This window comes from Cannabis sativa, chromosome 2, assembly GCF_029168945.1.
Source record: "Cannabis sativa cultivar Pink pepper isolate KNU-18-1 chromosome 2, ASM2916894v1, whole genome shotgun sequence".
In the NCBI taxonomy this organism is placed as follows: Eukaryota; Viridiplantae; Streptophyta; class Magnoliopsida; order Rosales; family Cannabaceae; genus Cannabis; species Cannabis sativa.
In genome coordinates this window covers 16,752,151-16,768,868 of record NC_083602.1, presented here as the reverse complement: position 1 = coordinate 16,768,868, position 16,718 = coordinate 16,752,151, and the positions used below count along the sequence as shown (strand labels likewise).

Below are 16,718 nucleotides of genomic sequence, written 5' to 3'. Positions count from 1 at the left end.
CGATATGCAAGTCAGACAGGCCCATCGGTAATGAACCCGATATTATTAGGCCCAATAAAGTAGCCAGACAAACTCATTAGGCCTTGAAATAGACAAACATGTGAACTTATGGGCCATGAGCCAGTTCACCCGCAATCGGGTCCGAGCCCAGCCAATCAGCCAAACGGGTGGAACCAAGTAAATATTGAACCAGTCAGAAAGACAGTTACTGTTCCCTTAAAATTAGGAAAGCAACTAACTTGAACGAGTCTGATGGGTGACGTGGACGGAAGGCAACGGTACTGAGGACACACGATAAAAAAATCATAAGGTAGACGCAAGGCATCGAAGATTCGATACTCACACTACTCACTTGCTCAAGCAGACAGTCGTCCTTTCTAAACTTCTCTTAAGCCTCACCACCGTAGTTGTTCCTTTAGTCCGTTTGTTCGCTTGTCCACTCATCCGTCCGGCTACCATCTACATTTCATTTATTTTTTGTTTTTGTTATTTTTTACTAAAATCGTACTAACTTGAGCGTCGAAGTCCCTTTGGCTGACACCCCACCGATGCTCCCAATTGAGCTTTTGTCTCTCTCTTTGTTCTTGACAGGTTGCTAGTGCCCAAATTTCGTAATTGTAAATTTCACCCTCTACAGTAACTAACTTAAAGACAATTCCTAACATAAACAAATGTAAAAATTTAATCATTTTTATCATAGGTTAGATTATTATTAAGTTTTATTTTGACAAAAAAACAGTTCAGGATTCTATTTGTACCATTTTGAAAAATACAAGGTCCATTTTGTCATTTAACAAAACTGAGAGTCTAATTTAGTAACTTTTACAAAACACAAGATCCAAAATAGTATTTACCCCTTAAATAAATAGTATTTTTTAGTTTTATATATTTTTAAATTAATATTAAAAATTATATTAAAAATTAAATGTCCAATTAAAAGTTTCTATCTAATCTAATTACTAATTAGATTAGATGATTAGATTTTGATGTTTAATTAAATTGGATGAGGATTAGATTTTGAAGTCTAATTACTCATTGAATTAGAAAAAAAAAAAATTAGAGTACATCGGATGTCCAACCCTAATAAAACCCATTATTTAACCAACTTAACAATACAAGTGATTTTATTTAAAAAAAAAAAAAAAAAACACAATACATGTGATTCCACAAAATGGCAAAATAAGAGCATTGCACAAATCGATTCCAAACTGTTCTCTTACAACATTGTGCTCAATAATATTACTTACGCCTACTATAGACACATCAAAGAACGCTCTGTTTACAAATCCCAAAAGGAAGAAATAATAATAAAATTAAAACAGACAGACAGACCAAAACACCTATTCATAAGGGATCCAGACACAACTTCTCCAAAGAAATAAAAAAATTAAATATGAAAAACCAGTGAATTATATCACTACAAAGGATATTAACATATGCAAGCATAATTGAAGGATATACAGCAAGGTGTCAAACTATTTTGCTTGACTCATTTGGTGAGCATCATCATTTCTCGACATCAGTTCCATGGAGGAGATGATGGTCTATACACAAAGTCTTGTGCGGACGTTGTACCATAGTTCAAGTCAAGGTTATGAAGTTGCTCCATTAGTTGAGAACGTCTCTCCTTGAAAAAATCAAGTCGCGTTGTCAATTCGACTAAAGCAGAAGATGGGTGTCTTGGATAATCTGCCACCTAGAACAAATGGGATGCAGATGATTAGAAATATACAGTAATCAGAGGAGGCATGAGTCACTTAGCAGTAATACAAAAGACAGCAAATTTAGTAAATTGAGCCTAAATGTTGGTTTGAGAAACTGTCTTACTTCAGCTGCTCTAGAAGTGGAGGGCACTGCAGCAGAATCAACAGCTGAAAGATCGTCCACTGACATACTGGTGGATGCCTCTGTACTCTTTGAATCACTCAAACTAGTTGATTCCATGAATGGTTTCCGACCTGGCTGCCTGTTGATGCTACCAGATGACAACACTTGTCCTTTCATATTTCTCCAATCAGTTCCCAACAAACTTTCCTGTTGGGAAGGAACTAGGATTAATATTGGCGTGTATTTGAGAAAAGGACTTTCTACAAGTAAGGATAAGAAAGAAGGGCACAGGGAAAATAATGGTGAACTATGCTATTTTTAAGAAAACTGCTACGAAACATTTATGTTGTATTTCGCTAACTCCACCTCGACTAAAAATTAGACAAATGAAAACATGTTTGGTCTTCAACGTACAAACCTTACCATTAAAGGATTTTAATTTTTAAATTTACTTATTTCAGACAGAACAAAATGAGGAAGATAACTGGAAAGGAATAGAACAAAGGAAGCACTAAAATTAGGACTACACATTCTTTTTTCCTTGTGTGCATCATTTGAATGCTTTCTTTCCAGCTCAGGACTACACAGTTAAGTCAACCCACTAACTGTAAACATATCCTTGGTTACTTTCATTTCACTAATAATTAAGCAAAACCATGGAGCCTCAGAAGAAAGCACAAAGACAAACGGAAGGAGCAAGATAAAATGATTATCAAATTCTAGGGTAATATATTCTTGACTGAACTAAACAAAATGGCAGAAGCTTAAAAGACCTACCTCAGTAGTCCTTTGCTTCCTTTCATGATTACAGAAAGCAAGACTTGTGTCAAAATCTTGCTGAAGAAATCTTCTGCAGAAAACCAAAGAGAGAAATTACAATTATTTATAATAAATATGCACTTCCACATTAGCAATGCATGTCAATGTCATGTATAATGTAGTGCGTGTAAAGGAGATAGTGATATGTGAACATAAGATGTTTGCAAGTTCCAGAGCATAAAAATGGAGATAGACATCAATCCAAACATTTTAACCATAAGACCTCAGAATAATCTGACAAGACCTTAATTTTAAAACGATAGTGCAGAAACATAGAATATCAGCATGAAAGAGAAAGATAGTGATAATGATAGAGTGAATGAGTTTCTGTATTGAACAGGTAAAATCTGGTACAAGTGTTGGAGGTAATTTGAGACATCTTCCACTCACCCAATTCAAATCCATAAGGACCCACATGCCTAATTGATACCCACAGATTTAAAGTACTAAATACCTAGCTGGAATATAACTAATTATACTCACACAAGAATAGGGTAAAAAAAATCAATGACATGAAAGGACTTTCTTATTAGGCCTAGCATATTTACAATATTGGGGGCCTATTATAGTCTTTCTGAATTAACCCAAGACACTGACATCCCAAGTATAACAATAACAGAGTAATTTCTACTCACTGCTGAGAATTATGAGTTTGAACATGTTGATAACGATCACATGCATCAGACAAGGAACCATAATGATTTTGCCGCTGCTGATTAAGTTGATGATGGAGTTCTGCAACTTTCTGCTTCAATCTGGCAACATCAGCTTCTGCAAGCGCAATCTCCTCTAGCTCAGCCCTTGTCTTCACATCAGGTTTAGCAATAAGAATTTGTATTACACAAGCATTTGAAAGAAACAAGTAAGTTGAGCTGCATAAACCTTGGAATCCATGCTGCGGGAACTGGAAAACTGTCCGGTAGACATGCTCAAACCAACTTCCAGTGCAGCTCTAAGATCTCTCTCAGCTTGAAGCTGCTCTTGCAATCTTGAAACCTGCAGTCATTACAAAGGTAGAAGACTTAAGACATAATATATAAACTAGCTGTTGCTCACAGGTGCATTCACATTCCCAGTAACAGAAGTTGAGATGGATCGTAAATGTAAATTTTTTACAGGAAGATGTTAGCATCAAGAACTGACATTATTATTCTTGTGCTGATTTATATATGAAACAGAATAAAATAACCATATATTAACACACGAAAAATGAAAAAAAAAATGCATAACAGCATATATTGACACTTAAAACTATTTTAGCATAACTCATATGCCTCAGTCACCAAGGCACTCACTTAATAGGCCCTTCTGTTTCAAGAAGGGGCAACAAGAAAAAAAAATATTCTCCAATTGCATGCTTAAAAGGAGACATAAAAGAATAACCTGCTCCTTTGACATTTGTTCACCCCAATGGTTGGACGGGCTAATAAAACAAAGCAAATTAAAAAAATGTAAACACGAATATATAGGTTCTGCAAGGAAAATTGGAAAGTAAAAGATAATGCAAGCATGCCCCACAAAAACTAACAGTGGAGAAACTATTCCACAAAGACAAGGGCCTGTCTTGTACCCTTGTAAAGATTTTCCACTTTAACAATAAGAACACTACAAATTTGGCTTACACACTCTCACCCTACACTTTTGACACCTCACTTCATTTCATAAACTCCTCTAAACAAAAGAATGCATAAAGACCTAAGCATAAGGTGGCCTTGTCACCAATGCAGTATCTAACATATGCTTATGCTTTTTTATGAAAACTGCAAGCATATATCCAATGGAAAATACTTGATCTGAGGGAATATGAACTTCTAAAGCAGATAGGCTGTACATAAACCTAGGGAAGAAAGTGCAACAAGTAAAAGAATCGTACGTCTTGTTCAAGTGCCAACCGTCTCTCATGCAATGCTTGCTTCCTTCTCTCTAAGCTAGCTTGTAGAATTGCATTTCCTCTGGCCTATAATAAGTGACAAATTCAGTTAGCGATATCAACAGCTTCCAGTGTATTTTATTTAATAATTTAGGGAAAGAATTATACCTCCTTTGCAATCCTGTGTTGCAAGTCATTTTTCGCAATTTCAAGCCTTTGGATTGCAAGCCTACAAAATCATATAAATTTTGGTTACTTGTAATAAAGTATACAACAGAGATGAGAACTCAACAAGAAGTTGCTTAAGCTGTACAATAATTTTTTAATATTTAAAGTCAGAGATCTTAGAAATGACCAACATAGTTTCTTTAACTAAAAGATATATATTTCCCTGACAAAGCCCAGTTTTTGCTGTCAAAATCTCATTCCTTTAGAAACTGATAGTCAATCAGACCAACTCACTCTAGGAGTAGCAAAAGTTACAAATAAGAAAAACAACCAACACTATACCTCATAGCTAACACAATTAACACACCTTACAAGTATACCAGTAACATAAAGATTTAAAATTTCCTAAGAGAATGTCATGAGTTCTTTTTAAACTAACTCGCATAATGATGTCATAAAACATAATACTTAAACATTATGAATGAACTTTGCATAAAATTAAAAAAAAAAAAAAAAAAAAAAAAAAAAAAGAGCAAGTTTGAAACCCGAAATTGAGAAACTTACTCCTCCTCTCCAGAAGAGTCAACTGATTCCATTGATGGTGTCTTTCTAACCTGCAAGAAGACCATCATAAGCGAATTAAATGTCTTTCCATATTAAATATCATAAAATTTAGACTTCTGCTCAGGTCCTCTTCTTATAATAAAACACTAAGCATACGCATATGAACAAGAGCAATCATTAATAAATGTAAAAGTTATCTCCGTACGATATAGTCAAATAAACCAAGCTACACCGAATCTTTTATATAATTAAATAATAATTTCTAAAACTAGTGTTGGAAGATTTCTTAGTTTTTGATCAAACCTCATTGATTTGGTCCGATCAGTCTATTTATGTTAAGTGTGGATGTGATGTAAATATAGTTTATTTCTTTCCCAGTTAAGCTGATTATATGTTTAACATTTAAGGATATTTCCTTAGTCTACTGAAAATACTACATATATCGAAGGTTGTACTGCTATTCATATATCAATAAACAATATACACAATTTTTTTTTGGAATTTGAAATCAGATATTCATTAAACAAGAAATTAAACACATAATTAAACAAAAGCAAATTGAAAGTAAAACATGGTCAAGATAACAATGATAGAATAATACTAAACGGCATCAGTATAATAGAATGACTATCAAATTTATAATATTCAGCATAACTTCAAACAGAGATTTGAACCTGAAGAAATTTTTATTCAAACTGAATTTTCCTTTATACAATTCGGCATTAGTGGAGAGCTACCAAATTGAAATTGATGCAATTTATGCCTTCTCATTTTTAATTATTTTGGAACTATTCTCATATTAGAACTTCAACAAAACTTCTGTCAAATCATAGTTGGAAGTAACTACCAAAGAATGGTGGCTCACGCTCAAATGGTAAAGTATGTGGCTTGTTCCTAAGAAGTTTGAGGTTCAAGTCCCTCTTATGTTCCTACATAGAAAGTTTTATAGTTCCCTTCAATACTGCAGGGTGAGGAACCAATTTCACAAAAACAAAAGGAAAAGTTACTAGAAAGTACACTGTATTTGACTAATGACTAGTTCCTCCTATGTGACTAATTTATTGTACCAACTCTTCTTAGACTTTTGTTGTTAATCGTGACATTTCAACAATGGATGAAAGAACACCACCATGGATTTAAAAACCACAAAAGAACAAGTATTAGTATTACTATGAATACAGCTGTTATTAGCATAGAAAAACTAGAATAAGTACTTGCACTTTAAGAATCAAGGCATATTAAGGACTACTTTCACTAGTTCTACTTCTACCCCACTTTAGACTTTTATTTTTGTGTGTTTTTCTTATCCACACTTAACCCCTTGCTGACCAAATACAGGTATACAGCTTTATTGCTTACTGAGAGACAAGGATGAAAAAGAAGAATTTTTATTTATTTATTCTGAAAACAAAGAAAATATTAGCAAGTATGCAATGTAACCATTATGGAAACAAATATTACACTAAATTTCAATCTCGTAATATGCCATGTCAGCATGTGTAAAAATATGGTCTATTTCTTGGGGCATGTCTTACTCCTATAATCAGTAAACATATGGCCTAGTTAATTATATGTATCATACTGCATTACAATTTATACTAATCAACAATTACTGAATTTTAAAAATGCAACATGAATCAAATAAGAGAATAGTAATAATAACCTATACAGCTTCAGCACGACCCAAATAACTCAATCTTTACCATAAATAAAATTATTTTCTAGAGTAGAGAATGATGCATAAATGAGAAAAGAAAATAGAAAAATAAAAAAAAAAAACCATTTTGATTTTATAACACATTGATAACTGCAAAACAAATCATGAAACACTAATAGTTCATGTAAGAAGTACAGGGTATCAAGCACGGTACTCACATTGCTTCTTCCCCAGAATGTTGATCGTTTTGAATTATGATTGGTACCACCACTGACTTTATTCATAGCCTTTCCAGGACCTGATTCAAGACCAGACAAAGGTAAGGGATGCCCTGGATCCATTGATGATAGGATCTCCCCCATTGATCGGTAAGATTCACCAGCTGGTGAAGTACTTGGATGATCCAACTCATTTGAGTTTTCATTACCTTTCTTCTGATCACCTTGTTCTTCTATCAATTGAGCTATTGGATCTCTTACTTGTTGGGGATCAACGCATAAATTTGAACCCTCTGCAGAAGCATGATTCTCTTTGGGTGAACCTACATCTGAATCATCAACCCCAAATGTCTGTGTACATAAAATGAAGTGTTTGTCAATTAAAATGTTCATAGAAGTAACTTGCATGTATCGTAAATTCCTAAGTGATCCAACATATTTCTTTTGGTCGCAGCAGAACATAGCATTAAGTTACTGAGTGGGATACTGGCCAACTAGATGCATATTTAAACAGAAACCTTAGTAATTAGTCAATTTTTCTTAAAAGACAGTTATTTTTAGAAAATTCTCCACAACATTCAACACATACAAAATTAATGTACTTAAAACATATTTATATCTAGGGACGCATACTTGTTTATTGTAAGACAATCATGTATATGAGCATAATATAATGGAGAAAACAAAGTTGACCTTATAGTCATAGAGATCACTGCCAGCATAACCACTGCTTTCACTTAATTTCCCACTATGTACACGTTCAGGATCATCATCTGTTTCTGGATCTACTTCATTTTCCGCATCATGATAACCATTATCTTTCATATCAATATTTTCATCATCAGTAGATTCTTCACTCCCGCTGTTTTCAATCCGAGAGTCAGCCGAGATTGAGCATCTTTGTAGATTTTCATCCTGAATAAAAATCTAATAGGTAAGCAACATAATTTAATTTCTAAAGCATTATGCTTCATGCCAATGTTTGCTTCATGGCCAGAAAATAAGGATTGACAACAGGATAAGAACCACTTACATCAAAAATGTTTTCATACTCCTCCAAGAGTGTCGTAACAATTGCGTGTGCATTAGTAGCAGCATTTGCAGCTGCAAGAAGCTGGACAGAATTATCACCATTACCATCAAAATCATCTAATCCGCAGTCACCAGTTAATAGAGGACGTAAAAGCAAGGGCGCCATGCATGCAGCAACAGCAGATGGATTCATCAGATTCTCATGAGAATGAGATGATATAATATGCATCATCTTCAGTACTCTGCAAAAGGGGCATAATTAACTTGTTATTTGCATATAAAGATTTCCAATTAGAGTTGGTAGAGATACAAAATTAAACAAAGGTAATTAAGAAATGAAGCATGAAAAAATATAAATTCCAAGTACATAATGAGTATCACAAGCAGCAGGAGATTTCTCATTAAAGCAGAAGTCACTCCACAGTCAAAATTGGAGAATAGGCAAGCAGGTAGTACAAACCACGGAAGAAAATATTGGCACTATAATGTTATGGAAAATATCTTTTGGAAAATCTAGATGGAAATTTCAAAAAAAACCATATATATATTATTAAATATACAAAAAAAAATCTTCAAAGAGAATAAAATTGAACAATTACAACAATAAAATTAGACACGTATCACATGGAATCAAGCTAAATAATTTTTACTGAAAATAATAAGAAATATAGATTAGTAATAGAGAGTATAATAAATAGAATAGTAATCAATGTTTATGAAGACGAAAACAAGTAAATAGAGCACCTCTATAAATATATATACACCTGAATTACAGTCTACAGATACTCAATATTCATATTTTTTGTTTAATCAAAACACAGTTTTCAATCTTGTAAGAAAGACTATATATGATTTTTGATCTTAGATTTTCATATATATGTGACAATAATTCAAAATAACTTTAATAAAAAAAAATTAAAATATATAAATAAGATAAAAAATTGGTAGTGTAACCAATATATCCCAAAATAGCCAGATATTTTGGGTTCATCAAAAAGATTACATATAATATGCCCATCGATATATATCAATTAATGTACAGAAATAGTTTTCAGGCAGCAAAAGTATTTTCCGATAATACTCCAACTTATTACTTTAGTTTTCATTTCTTTTTTTTATTTGTTCTCCGTCAAGAATTCAAATAAATTAAAGAAAATTTGTGGGCTATTATGGTAAGAATAAAAGATTCTCAGAGACATGCTGTTTTTTCCATTTACTCCTTAATTGATATTTTTTTCCCTGTTCAAAGGTCTAATTAAAGTACCAGCTGCAAACCTCTTGTAAACTGATTTTAAATAAAAAAAAAATGAGTAAACTAATATTAAAACTAATATATTTTTATTTTTGACTTCATCTCGTTGAAGCTTTCAAACCAGAAAACTCAAATGAAACCCAAAATTTAACAAACTTCAACCCAACCTATCAGATTATACATGCACAATAAACCTAAACAAGAAAGGGAAAATACATTCGGGCATCATCACAAACCAACACAACAACAAAAATGGTGGCACTAAGAACAGTTTGATTAAACTCAAACATCACAAAAAAAAAAAACCAAAAATTAAGCCCTCACATCTGCCAAATAATTCTTCTTATATCAATTGCTTAGGCAAATGTCAATGGAATTATAAAAAATTCAAATTTCCTCTCACTAGTTCATCTTTTTTGTTTATATTCCATGACTCTCTATGAGTTATTACTCCGCTTCTATATATTTTTTCCTTTTCTCACTTGGTTTTATCACCACGCCAGGCAAGGGGCAAAGTTGACATTTAGTGAAATGTCTACTCTAGTCTACCATACTATAATTAACCATGAAATGAAGAACTTCTAAGAATTTGTTTTCCCAAAAAAAATCTCCTCCAAATTTATATAAATAAAAACCAACAAAGTGTTGATGAATATCATTTCAGTTATCACATATACTGTGAAAGAAATAGATATGAAGACACCTAATTTAGTTACAGTCAAAGTTTACCTTTTGAAGAGGAATACTAGGCATCCATTGAGATATCATGTAAGAGAGGAGTAGAGGGATACCTTTGCAATAATCGGCGGTTTGGTTCAGGAAACGTTTCAAAGATTGCAGAGCGCATTGCACTCACTCGAGCTTCCTTTCTATCAATTTCTGAAAACGAAGCAAAAAAATGCAAAGCCACATAAGCAAATAGATAGTAATTCACCTAAATTCACATGTGCAAATCCTTTCTTTTTTTTTTCTTTGAAACGAAACTACTTGTGTTATTAATCATGAGTTAACTAGAAATGAGGAATAAATAAAGATTCACCCAGCAACAAAGAGCAAAATACAATAGCCAAACTCTACAAAATAAAATTGCAATCTCTCAGGAATATCTTCAAACCCCTCTTCATAATGTATTCATAAAGCCACAATTTGTTTGGTTTTATCACAAATTGTAAAATTTAACAACTATTAATAAAGCAATGCATTTTGTCAAAAAAATAAATAAATAAATAATAATAATAATAATAAAGCAATACATAAATTATAAATTCTTAAATCAAGGATTAATACATTTAAGGCCTTTCTTCAATACTATGTTCTTGCCTGGTAACATGTTTTAAGAATAAAATGAGAAGATCTTAAAATGTTGGGATAAGATGAAAAGTATAGAAAATAAAATAAGGTAAACAAAAACAATAAAAATTAAATATTTTATTGCTGATAAACCCTAATAAGAGGAAGTAACAAATTCTACCAACAATCAATAAAACTATTCTAAAGTTGAAAATGCCGTATTTTTAACTTTCCTTTAGTTCATTTGATTAATGTATTTTAATTACAGTACCTTCCTATTAAATTGCCACTTGGAAATGGTATACAAATTTATTTGAGAAGCCAAGAACTTCAGTCTATCTTTTTTCTTGTTATTACAATTTTGTTTTGAGCTATTATAGAAAAAACATAATAGAAACATAACATGAAACATAAATATAAAAAGAACAAAAAAGTAAGAACTTACTATGTGCCTCGAACAAGGCAGTGTTTTAAGCTACTATAATTTTGTTTTAAGCTATTACAAGAAAGATAACATGAAACATAAATATAAAATGAACAAAAAAAGTAAGAACTTACTATATGCCTCGAACAAGGCAGTGCAGCAAGGTGCTGATACTGGAGAAGAAGGTAGCTCTCGCAGAACATACTGCCAACGGGACTTGGTGATTATTGAAATCAATGGATAAAGCATAATTGTCACAGATAGTATTACTTGAAACAAATACCTTAATACAGTCACCAACCACATGAGCATCCTCATTAGGATCAAATTCAATCTTGCCTACAAACAACAAAACATTGTACAATTTCAGTTAGGACTGTATGTTTATAAAAAATCCAAGATCATAAGCAAAATTAGAAACAAATTATCAATTCTTGAAAGATGTTTTTAATGTTCTTGCAGTCAAACAAGAGATCGTGGAAATATTGTAGCCAGCCTGAAGCAAATACCTTGTTCGTATTCTTGTACTCTTCGTTCTACTTCCTCAACATCTGCACACTGTCGTAAAATTCCTTCAACTTTAGTACCTGTTGCTTATCAAAAAAAGAGCCTTTGGTGACTGTTGAAAGACAATAGTAATTCTATGATCGATCAAATTGAATAATTCAAAACCAAAATAACTCTCTCAATAAGCTAAACACAGCTCTCGTATGAGTAAAACGATGCTAATCAAAATGGTAAAGTTCAATTTTTTTTTAAGTATGAGAATAGTAGTTCTCTTTCACTTATGGTTATGAAGCCACATAACAAACCAATGAAAATCACGCGAGCAATAAACAGCATATGAGAACAGTACAAAATGTTTATCCATGTCAGTCTTGGCTTGGTGTTCAATTTTTTTCAAGTACGAGAATAGTAGTTCTCTTTCACTTATGGTCATGAAGCCACATAACAAACCAATGAAAATCACGCGAGCAATAAACAGCATATGAGAACAGTACAAAATGTTTATCCATGTCAGTCTTGGCTTGGTGTTCCTAAGTTAACTTCCTATTGAACAGATTATAATTATCTAAGCGATATCCCATATCGGGATTTTGGATTATTCTTTACATCTTTATATTTAACAAAAAGTTCAGGAAAGTTACAGAAGCTAAGACAGAGAGAGAGAGAGAGAGAGAGAGAGAGAGAGAGAGAGAATATAGTAAAATGTATGAAATATAGATGAGAAAACAATGCACTTCTTAACTTCTCCTTTTAATATCAGTGTCCAATTTGCAAGAAAAATCTTGATAAAAGATTCTACCTAATTAATTATGACCTTTTAAAACATAAAATATTTATTAAATAAAAAATAAAAAAGCCAAGCAAACCTAGAAAAAGAAAGAGAATATCATATAAATTGAAGCTGATATGGACCTAGCCGTTAAGCTGCATTACCATAGTAACATACATGTAATTATTTTCTACTACATATTTATAAAGGTTGAAATGTCATTGATGGTGTTGAAAAAACAACTGACCAAAATTTTCCAAAAACCGTAAAGCTTTCTCAAGGAAAGATGGACTTCCATCAATATCTTCTAATGCAAGCAAAATTGGTCGTCCAATAACTGATGACTTAACAGGACGCTTATCCTTCCCTATAAAAAACAAGGAATATTCATAAGTAAAGGAACTCGAAAAATTTAATACCATCACTAAATGAAAAACTAAAAGAAGTATCAGTTGCTCAAGTACAAACATTGATGAGGGAAAGACCCTTCCATTGTGTCATTTGTGTCATTACGAAAAATCCCATTATGTCCCATAACAATGGCAGCACTTGGTGCTTGTGCAAGGGCATGTTCAAGGGCAGTCTTCCATTCATATAAATCTTCTGATGTCTCAGCCTGAAAATTGACAAAGTAAGAGAACATGAAAATAATTTCTCAGTAGCACAGTACATTTTACACTGCTCTTACAGAGAAGAGTAGACAAAACAAAAATCTAATAGTCCAGTGCATCACCTTAAGGGTAAAAGCTCGGCCATCACGCCCATCAGGAAATAAAACTGTCAACAGCTTTTTATCTTCTCTAACAACAACACTATAAGAAACAAGTTGCAAAGATTGAGTATACAGCAAAAGCAACAGCGTAGCACTAATAAAATTCCATTGTTTTCACATACCTTCCAGAATTGTTCAAGTCAATGCCACCCAATGTAAGATTTACTTCACCCCCTTTTTGCGGAAGTGCACTCTATAAATACATACCACACAGTTTATAACTTGTATTACTTTGTCATATAAATGAACACCAACTCAGCATTATAATACTATAGAAATAAAGCTAAGTACAACGACAACAAAAAACTTGCATAAAAATACAAACTGTTTCTCACCAAACATGCACAGTAAAATTGACAACTACTTGAGTAACCAAAATAAAAGGGATAAAGTATGTAGCACTAACAGGATCATTCTTGAAGAAAACCAGAGAAGTGCGTGTAAGAATAAACCACCGCTTCTTCCAAGACTTCCAGCCAATTCCTGAAATTTCAACAAATAAAAATTGAGAAGGTAAGTCGTAAGGTGACCATGTTATGTGAGGGCATTAACAGAGAAGGCATATTTCTTTTCCTTTTAAAGATCATAAAATATCCATATACGTAAGAAGTAAATGCCTCTACTACACCATGAGCCGTCTAGTTAAATTAAAAATCAATTTAAAAAGCACATAAACAGTAAGATGATTGAAAAAGAAAGGAAAAAAACAGCACACGCCCTAACTACCATATTGTCCACATATCAAACATTCAAATGCAGAAGCATTGCAATTTACTACATTAGGCATAATACATGTCACATCTTCGTCACTCATTTCTAGAGCTTATGGAAACGATTTTCAGTTACATTGTCCATTTCAATACAATGGCATTTCTCCGAAGCAACTTGCATCATTTTGTTCACCTTACTTTGTTAATTAATATATCCCGCCAATCTAAAAGTAGAATAATTGAATCATACAAAGGATTAATACTAAAATTCTATGGATTCTATATGGAAACATTTAACATCATTCCTATATGAAAACGGCAGCATTTATTGATAAACGTTACAGAGATAACGTATAGACAATTTAGTAAGCATTTTTAAAATGTATAGATAAATTTATAAAGGACTGTTCGTACTTCCAAAATCTAATATGTTGGACAATCTGAAAGCAAGTTCAATGAGTGCCATAAACAGATCAACCAAATTATTGATTGGAACAAAATATAATGTGTTTGTGCACATGCACCCAATTAGAACAATTTAAAAGAAATATTCTAGGGAAATGTATACACTAAGGGAAGGAGAAAACTGTTTACCAACCTTTTGAAGATATGAAAAGTGGACCACTCTTGAAAACCTGCTGAATCATCATCTGTTAGTAAAGGGCCCACAAAGGCAGGCAGGGGGGAGTTCATATTTACAGCAAGCACAAAGATATAGAATGCAACAAGAAAATTATGAAACACAATAAGCTATAAATTTAACAAACAGCATTCCAAAAACTCCAATGGAAAACAACAGAAGAACCAAAAACCAAACAAATATATCACATTCAAAGAAACTGCCAAGTGACTGAATTTACATTAGACAAAACAAAATGATCACATCTAAGAGTTACAAAGCTTGTACATAACAACTATAAAAATTGAAGTGTTGCAAAATAGATTCAAATTGAATTTGGTAACTGTTTACATGAAGTTATAGAGCGAAAACTCATCGCACAAACTCTGAACTTATGATAACTTTACGGAGAAATTAGAGCATAATACAAATTCCAAACTGGGCACCAGGGTTGCTTAAATTTCTTTCCATCTTCAGGAAGAAAAAATAAGGAAATGTATACTGTCAGAATAGCAGAAAAATTAAACTTAAATTATTGACATGTATACCATCAAGAGGAAAAAATAAGGAAATGTATACTATCAGAATAGCTGAAACATAAAATCTTAAATTATGGACAAGTTATCGCACAATTTAGAATCATCATGATATGTGCCCTGAACTATTCCTCAGTCTCATCATAAACTTTATATAAAATGCAATTTAGAACTTTAAGAAAAAAAACAAGGAACAAACAATGATCTCCCTCTCTTTCCCTAACTACGAAAATGAGTAAGGAAATTAAGTCATCAAGTATATATTTCATTTAGAAGCATAACAAGCTTGCATACTCCCCAGTCCCCACTATGTGATATAAAAAGGAAAAAAACAACCTGCATTTCAAGTTCGAACAACACAGTCCACATTCGTTTAAACCTAGGGTCAATTTCCATCAAACTAAACTAAGTAAAGTATAAATGCCATAAGATCCAAACACTTTCCGGTCAATCTTCAGTTCATTTTCTCAGTAACCAAACAAATGAAAGAAAAGAGAGATGGATACCGTATTAGGAGCAACTGGTCGAGGACGCTCGAAAGTCGCTAAAGAAGCTGCCATTTTCTCCGCTTACCATTGAATGTCAAAAAACCTTTAGACCTCTCAGTGAGTTCACAATGAGTCAACCCGGCCGAGACGAGTGCCACATTGATGATAATCGTTAGTAGATCGGAGACCAACGTTAAAAATCGAAGCGATCTGAAGACAAGAACAAAAAGAAGTTTTCAGAACGATTCAATAAAACCCTAGAAAGCAAGCTTAAGGTTCGATTGTACAGATAGATAAACAGATAAGAATTAAATAAAACAACAACCGTAATTATTTTACCACAGTATCTTACTCTGATTTTTCGCCATATTTATCTCTTGAAATTGATTTAGAGAGAGAGACAAAAAAAAAGGGGGGAATGTGAGACAAGGTTCGGAATTAAAAGGGTTAGCTCAGAAAATTTTGCCGGAAAATTAATATGGTAGAAAATATTAATTTTCTCTCTAATTTTCCCTTATTGGATTAGGTAGAAAGCAATAGTGGTTGTCGTAGTAATATGGTAATGTTATTAAAATATAATATGTGGGCGAGTGAGAAAGAGAGAGACAGAACATAGTCTTTGCTTTTTCACCTACTTGGAGAAGAAGGATCTGGTTGCGTGAAGTCAAGATTTAGTCAAGCTTTGTAGCTTACCCAATAAAAAGATGACACGTCAGTTCTCTGAGATTATAGTCGTGTGTTTTATATTTTTTATTTTTAACATATTTAATTATTTATTTTTCTAAAATAAATTCGTTGCTTTATTAGAGGTGTAATTGATCGATGGTTGGCCATTATGGTGGGCTAAAAGTTGGTAATCTTTTTTTATTTTTATTACTATACAAAAAATCATATGGTCGTCCTTACCAAAAAAAAAATGGTCGTTTATAGAAATCATAACTATATGTCATATTTTCCTTAAAAATATATATATATATTCCTAAAATAGATTTTTTATTTTCGCTAAGTATATAGATTAGGATTATAAATTGGATATTAAATTTGCTAAGAGATCTAATCCCTATCATTTTGCAAAATTGAATCAATCATTGGATTGATTTTATGTAAATGCATCTGGTAAATATGATAGATTTGATCAAGAACCATCTAATATTCTGAAATTAATATTTATTAGAATCGAATTCATATAATATTTA

At 32.4% G+C, this 16,718-nt stretch overlaps 1 protein-coding gene across 4 annotated transcripts; it reads right to left on the bottom strand.

Annotated features, from left to right (window-relative positions):
• Positions 1 to 1,172: 1,172 nt before the first annotated feature.
• LOC133034803 (rho GTPase-activating protein 7-like) lies at positions 1,173 to 16,109 on the bottom strand. 4 transcript variants are annotated; one of them, XM_061110200.1, is made up of 23 exons: positions 15,875 to 16,109; positions 15,541 to 15,732; positions 14,478 to 14,514; positions 13,576 to 13,652; positions 13,292 to 13,362; positions 13,131 to 13,209; positions 12,866 to 13,013; positions 12,645 to 12,764; positions 11,631 to 11,708; positions 11,405 to 11,460; positions 11,256 to 11,325; positions 10,199 to 10,286; positions 8,157 to 8,397; positions 7,817 to 8,038; positions 7,124 to 7,474; positions 5,249 to 5,298; positions 4,685 to 4,745; positions 4,520 to 4,603; positions 3,529 to 3,642; positions 3,282 to 3,451; positions 2,605 to 2,677; positions 1,828 to 2,034; positions 1,173 to 1,696 (listed from the first exon to the last, which is right to left on the bottom strand). In XM_061110200.1, exons 2-23 carry the CDS (start codon positions 15,592 to 15,594, stop codon positions 1,520 to 1,522), a joined length of 2,628 nt encoding a protein of 875 aa, XP_060966183.1. In that variant the 5' UTR covers positions 15,595 to 15,732; positions 15,875 to 16,109; the 3' UTR covers positions 1,173 to 1,519. The 4 variants fall into 4 exon arrangements, with proteins under 4 accessions (XP_060966183.1, XP_060966182.1, XP_060966181.1 ...); XM_061110199.1 differs by having other exon boundaries at positions 14,478 to 14,529; positions 15,862 to 16,088; XM_061110198.1 differs by having other exon boundaries at positions 14,478 to 14,529; positions 15,875 to 16,088.
• Positions 16,110 to 16,718: the final 609 nt, after the last annotated feature.

Bases quoted from the DNA above. Each gene is read 5' to 3' on its own strand.
- LOC133034803 (XM_061110199.1), bottom strand. From the start codon at position 15,594: ATGGCAGCTTCTTTAGCGACTTTCGAGCGTCCTCGACCAGTTGCTCCT. The intron at 11,326-11,404 runs GTATTTGTTTCA...TCCCGTTGGCAG, and splicing joins TGGTTGGTGACTGTATTAAG to TATGTTCTGCGAGAGCTACC. The intron at 5,299-7,123 runs GTGAGTACCGTG...GTCTTCTTGCAG, and splicing joins CATTCTGGGGAAGAAGCAAT to GTTAGAAAGACACCATCAAT.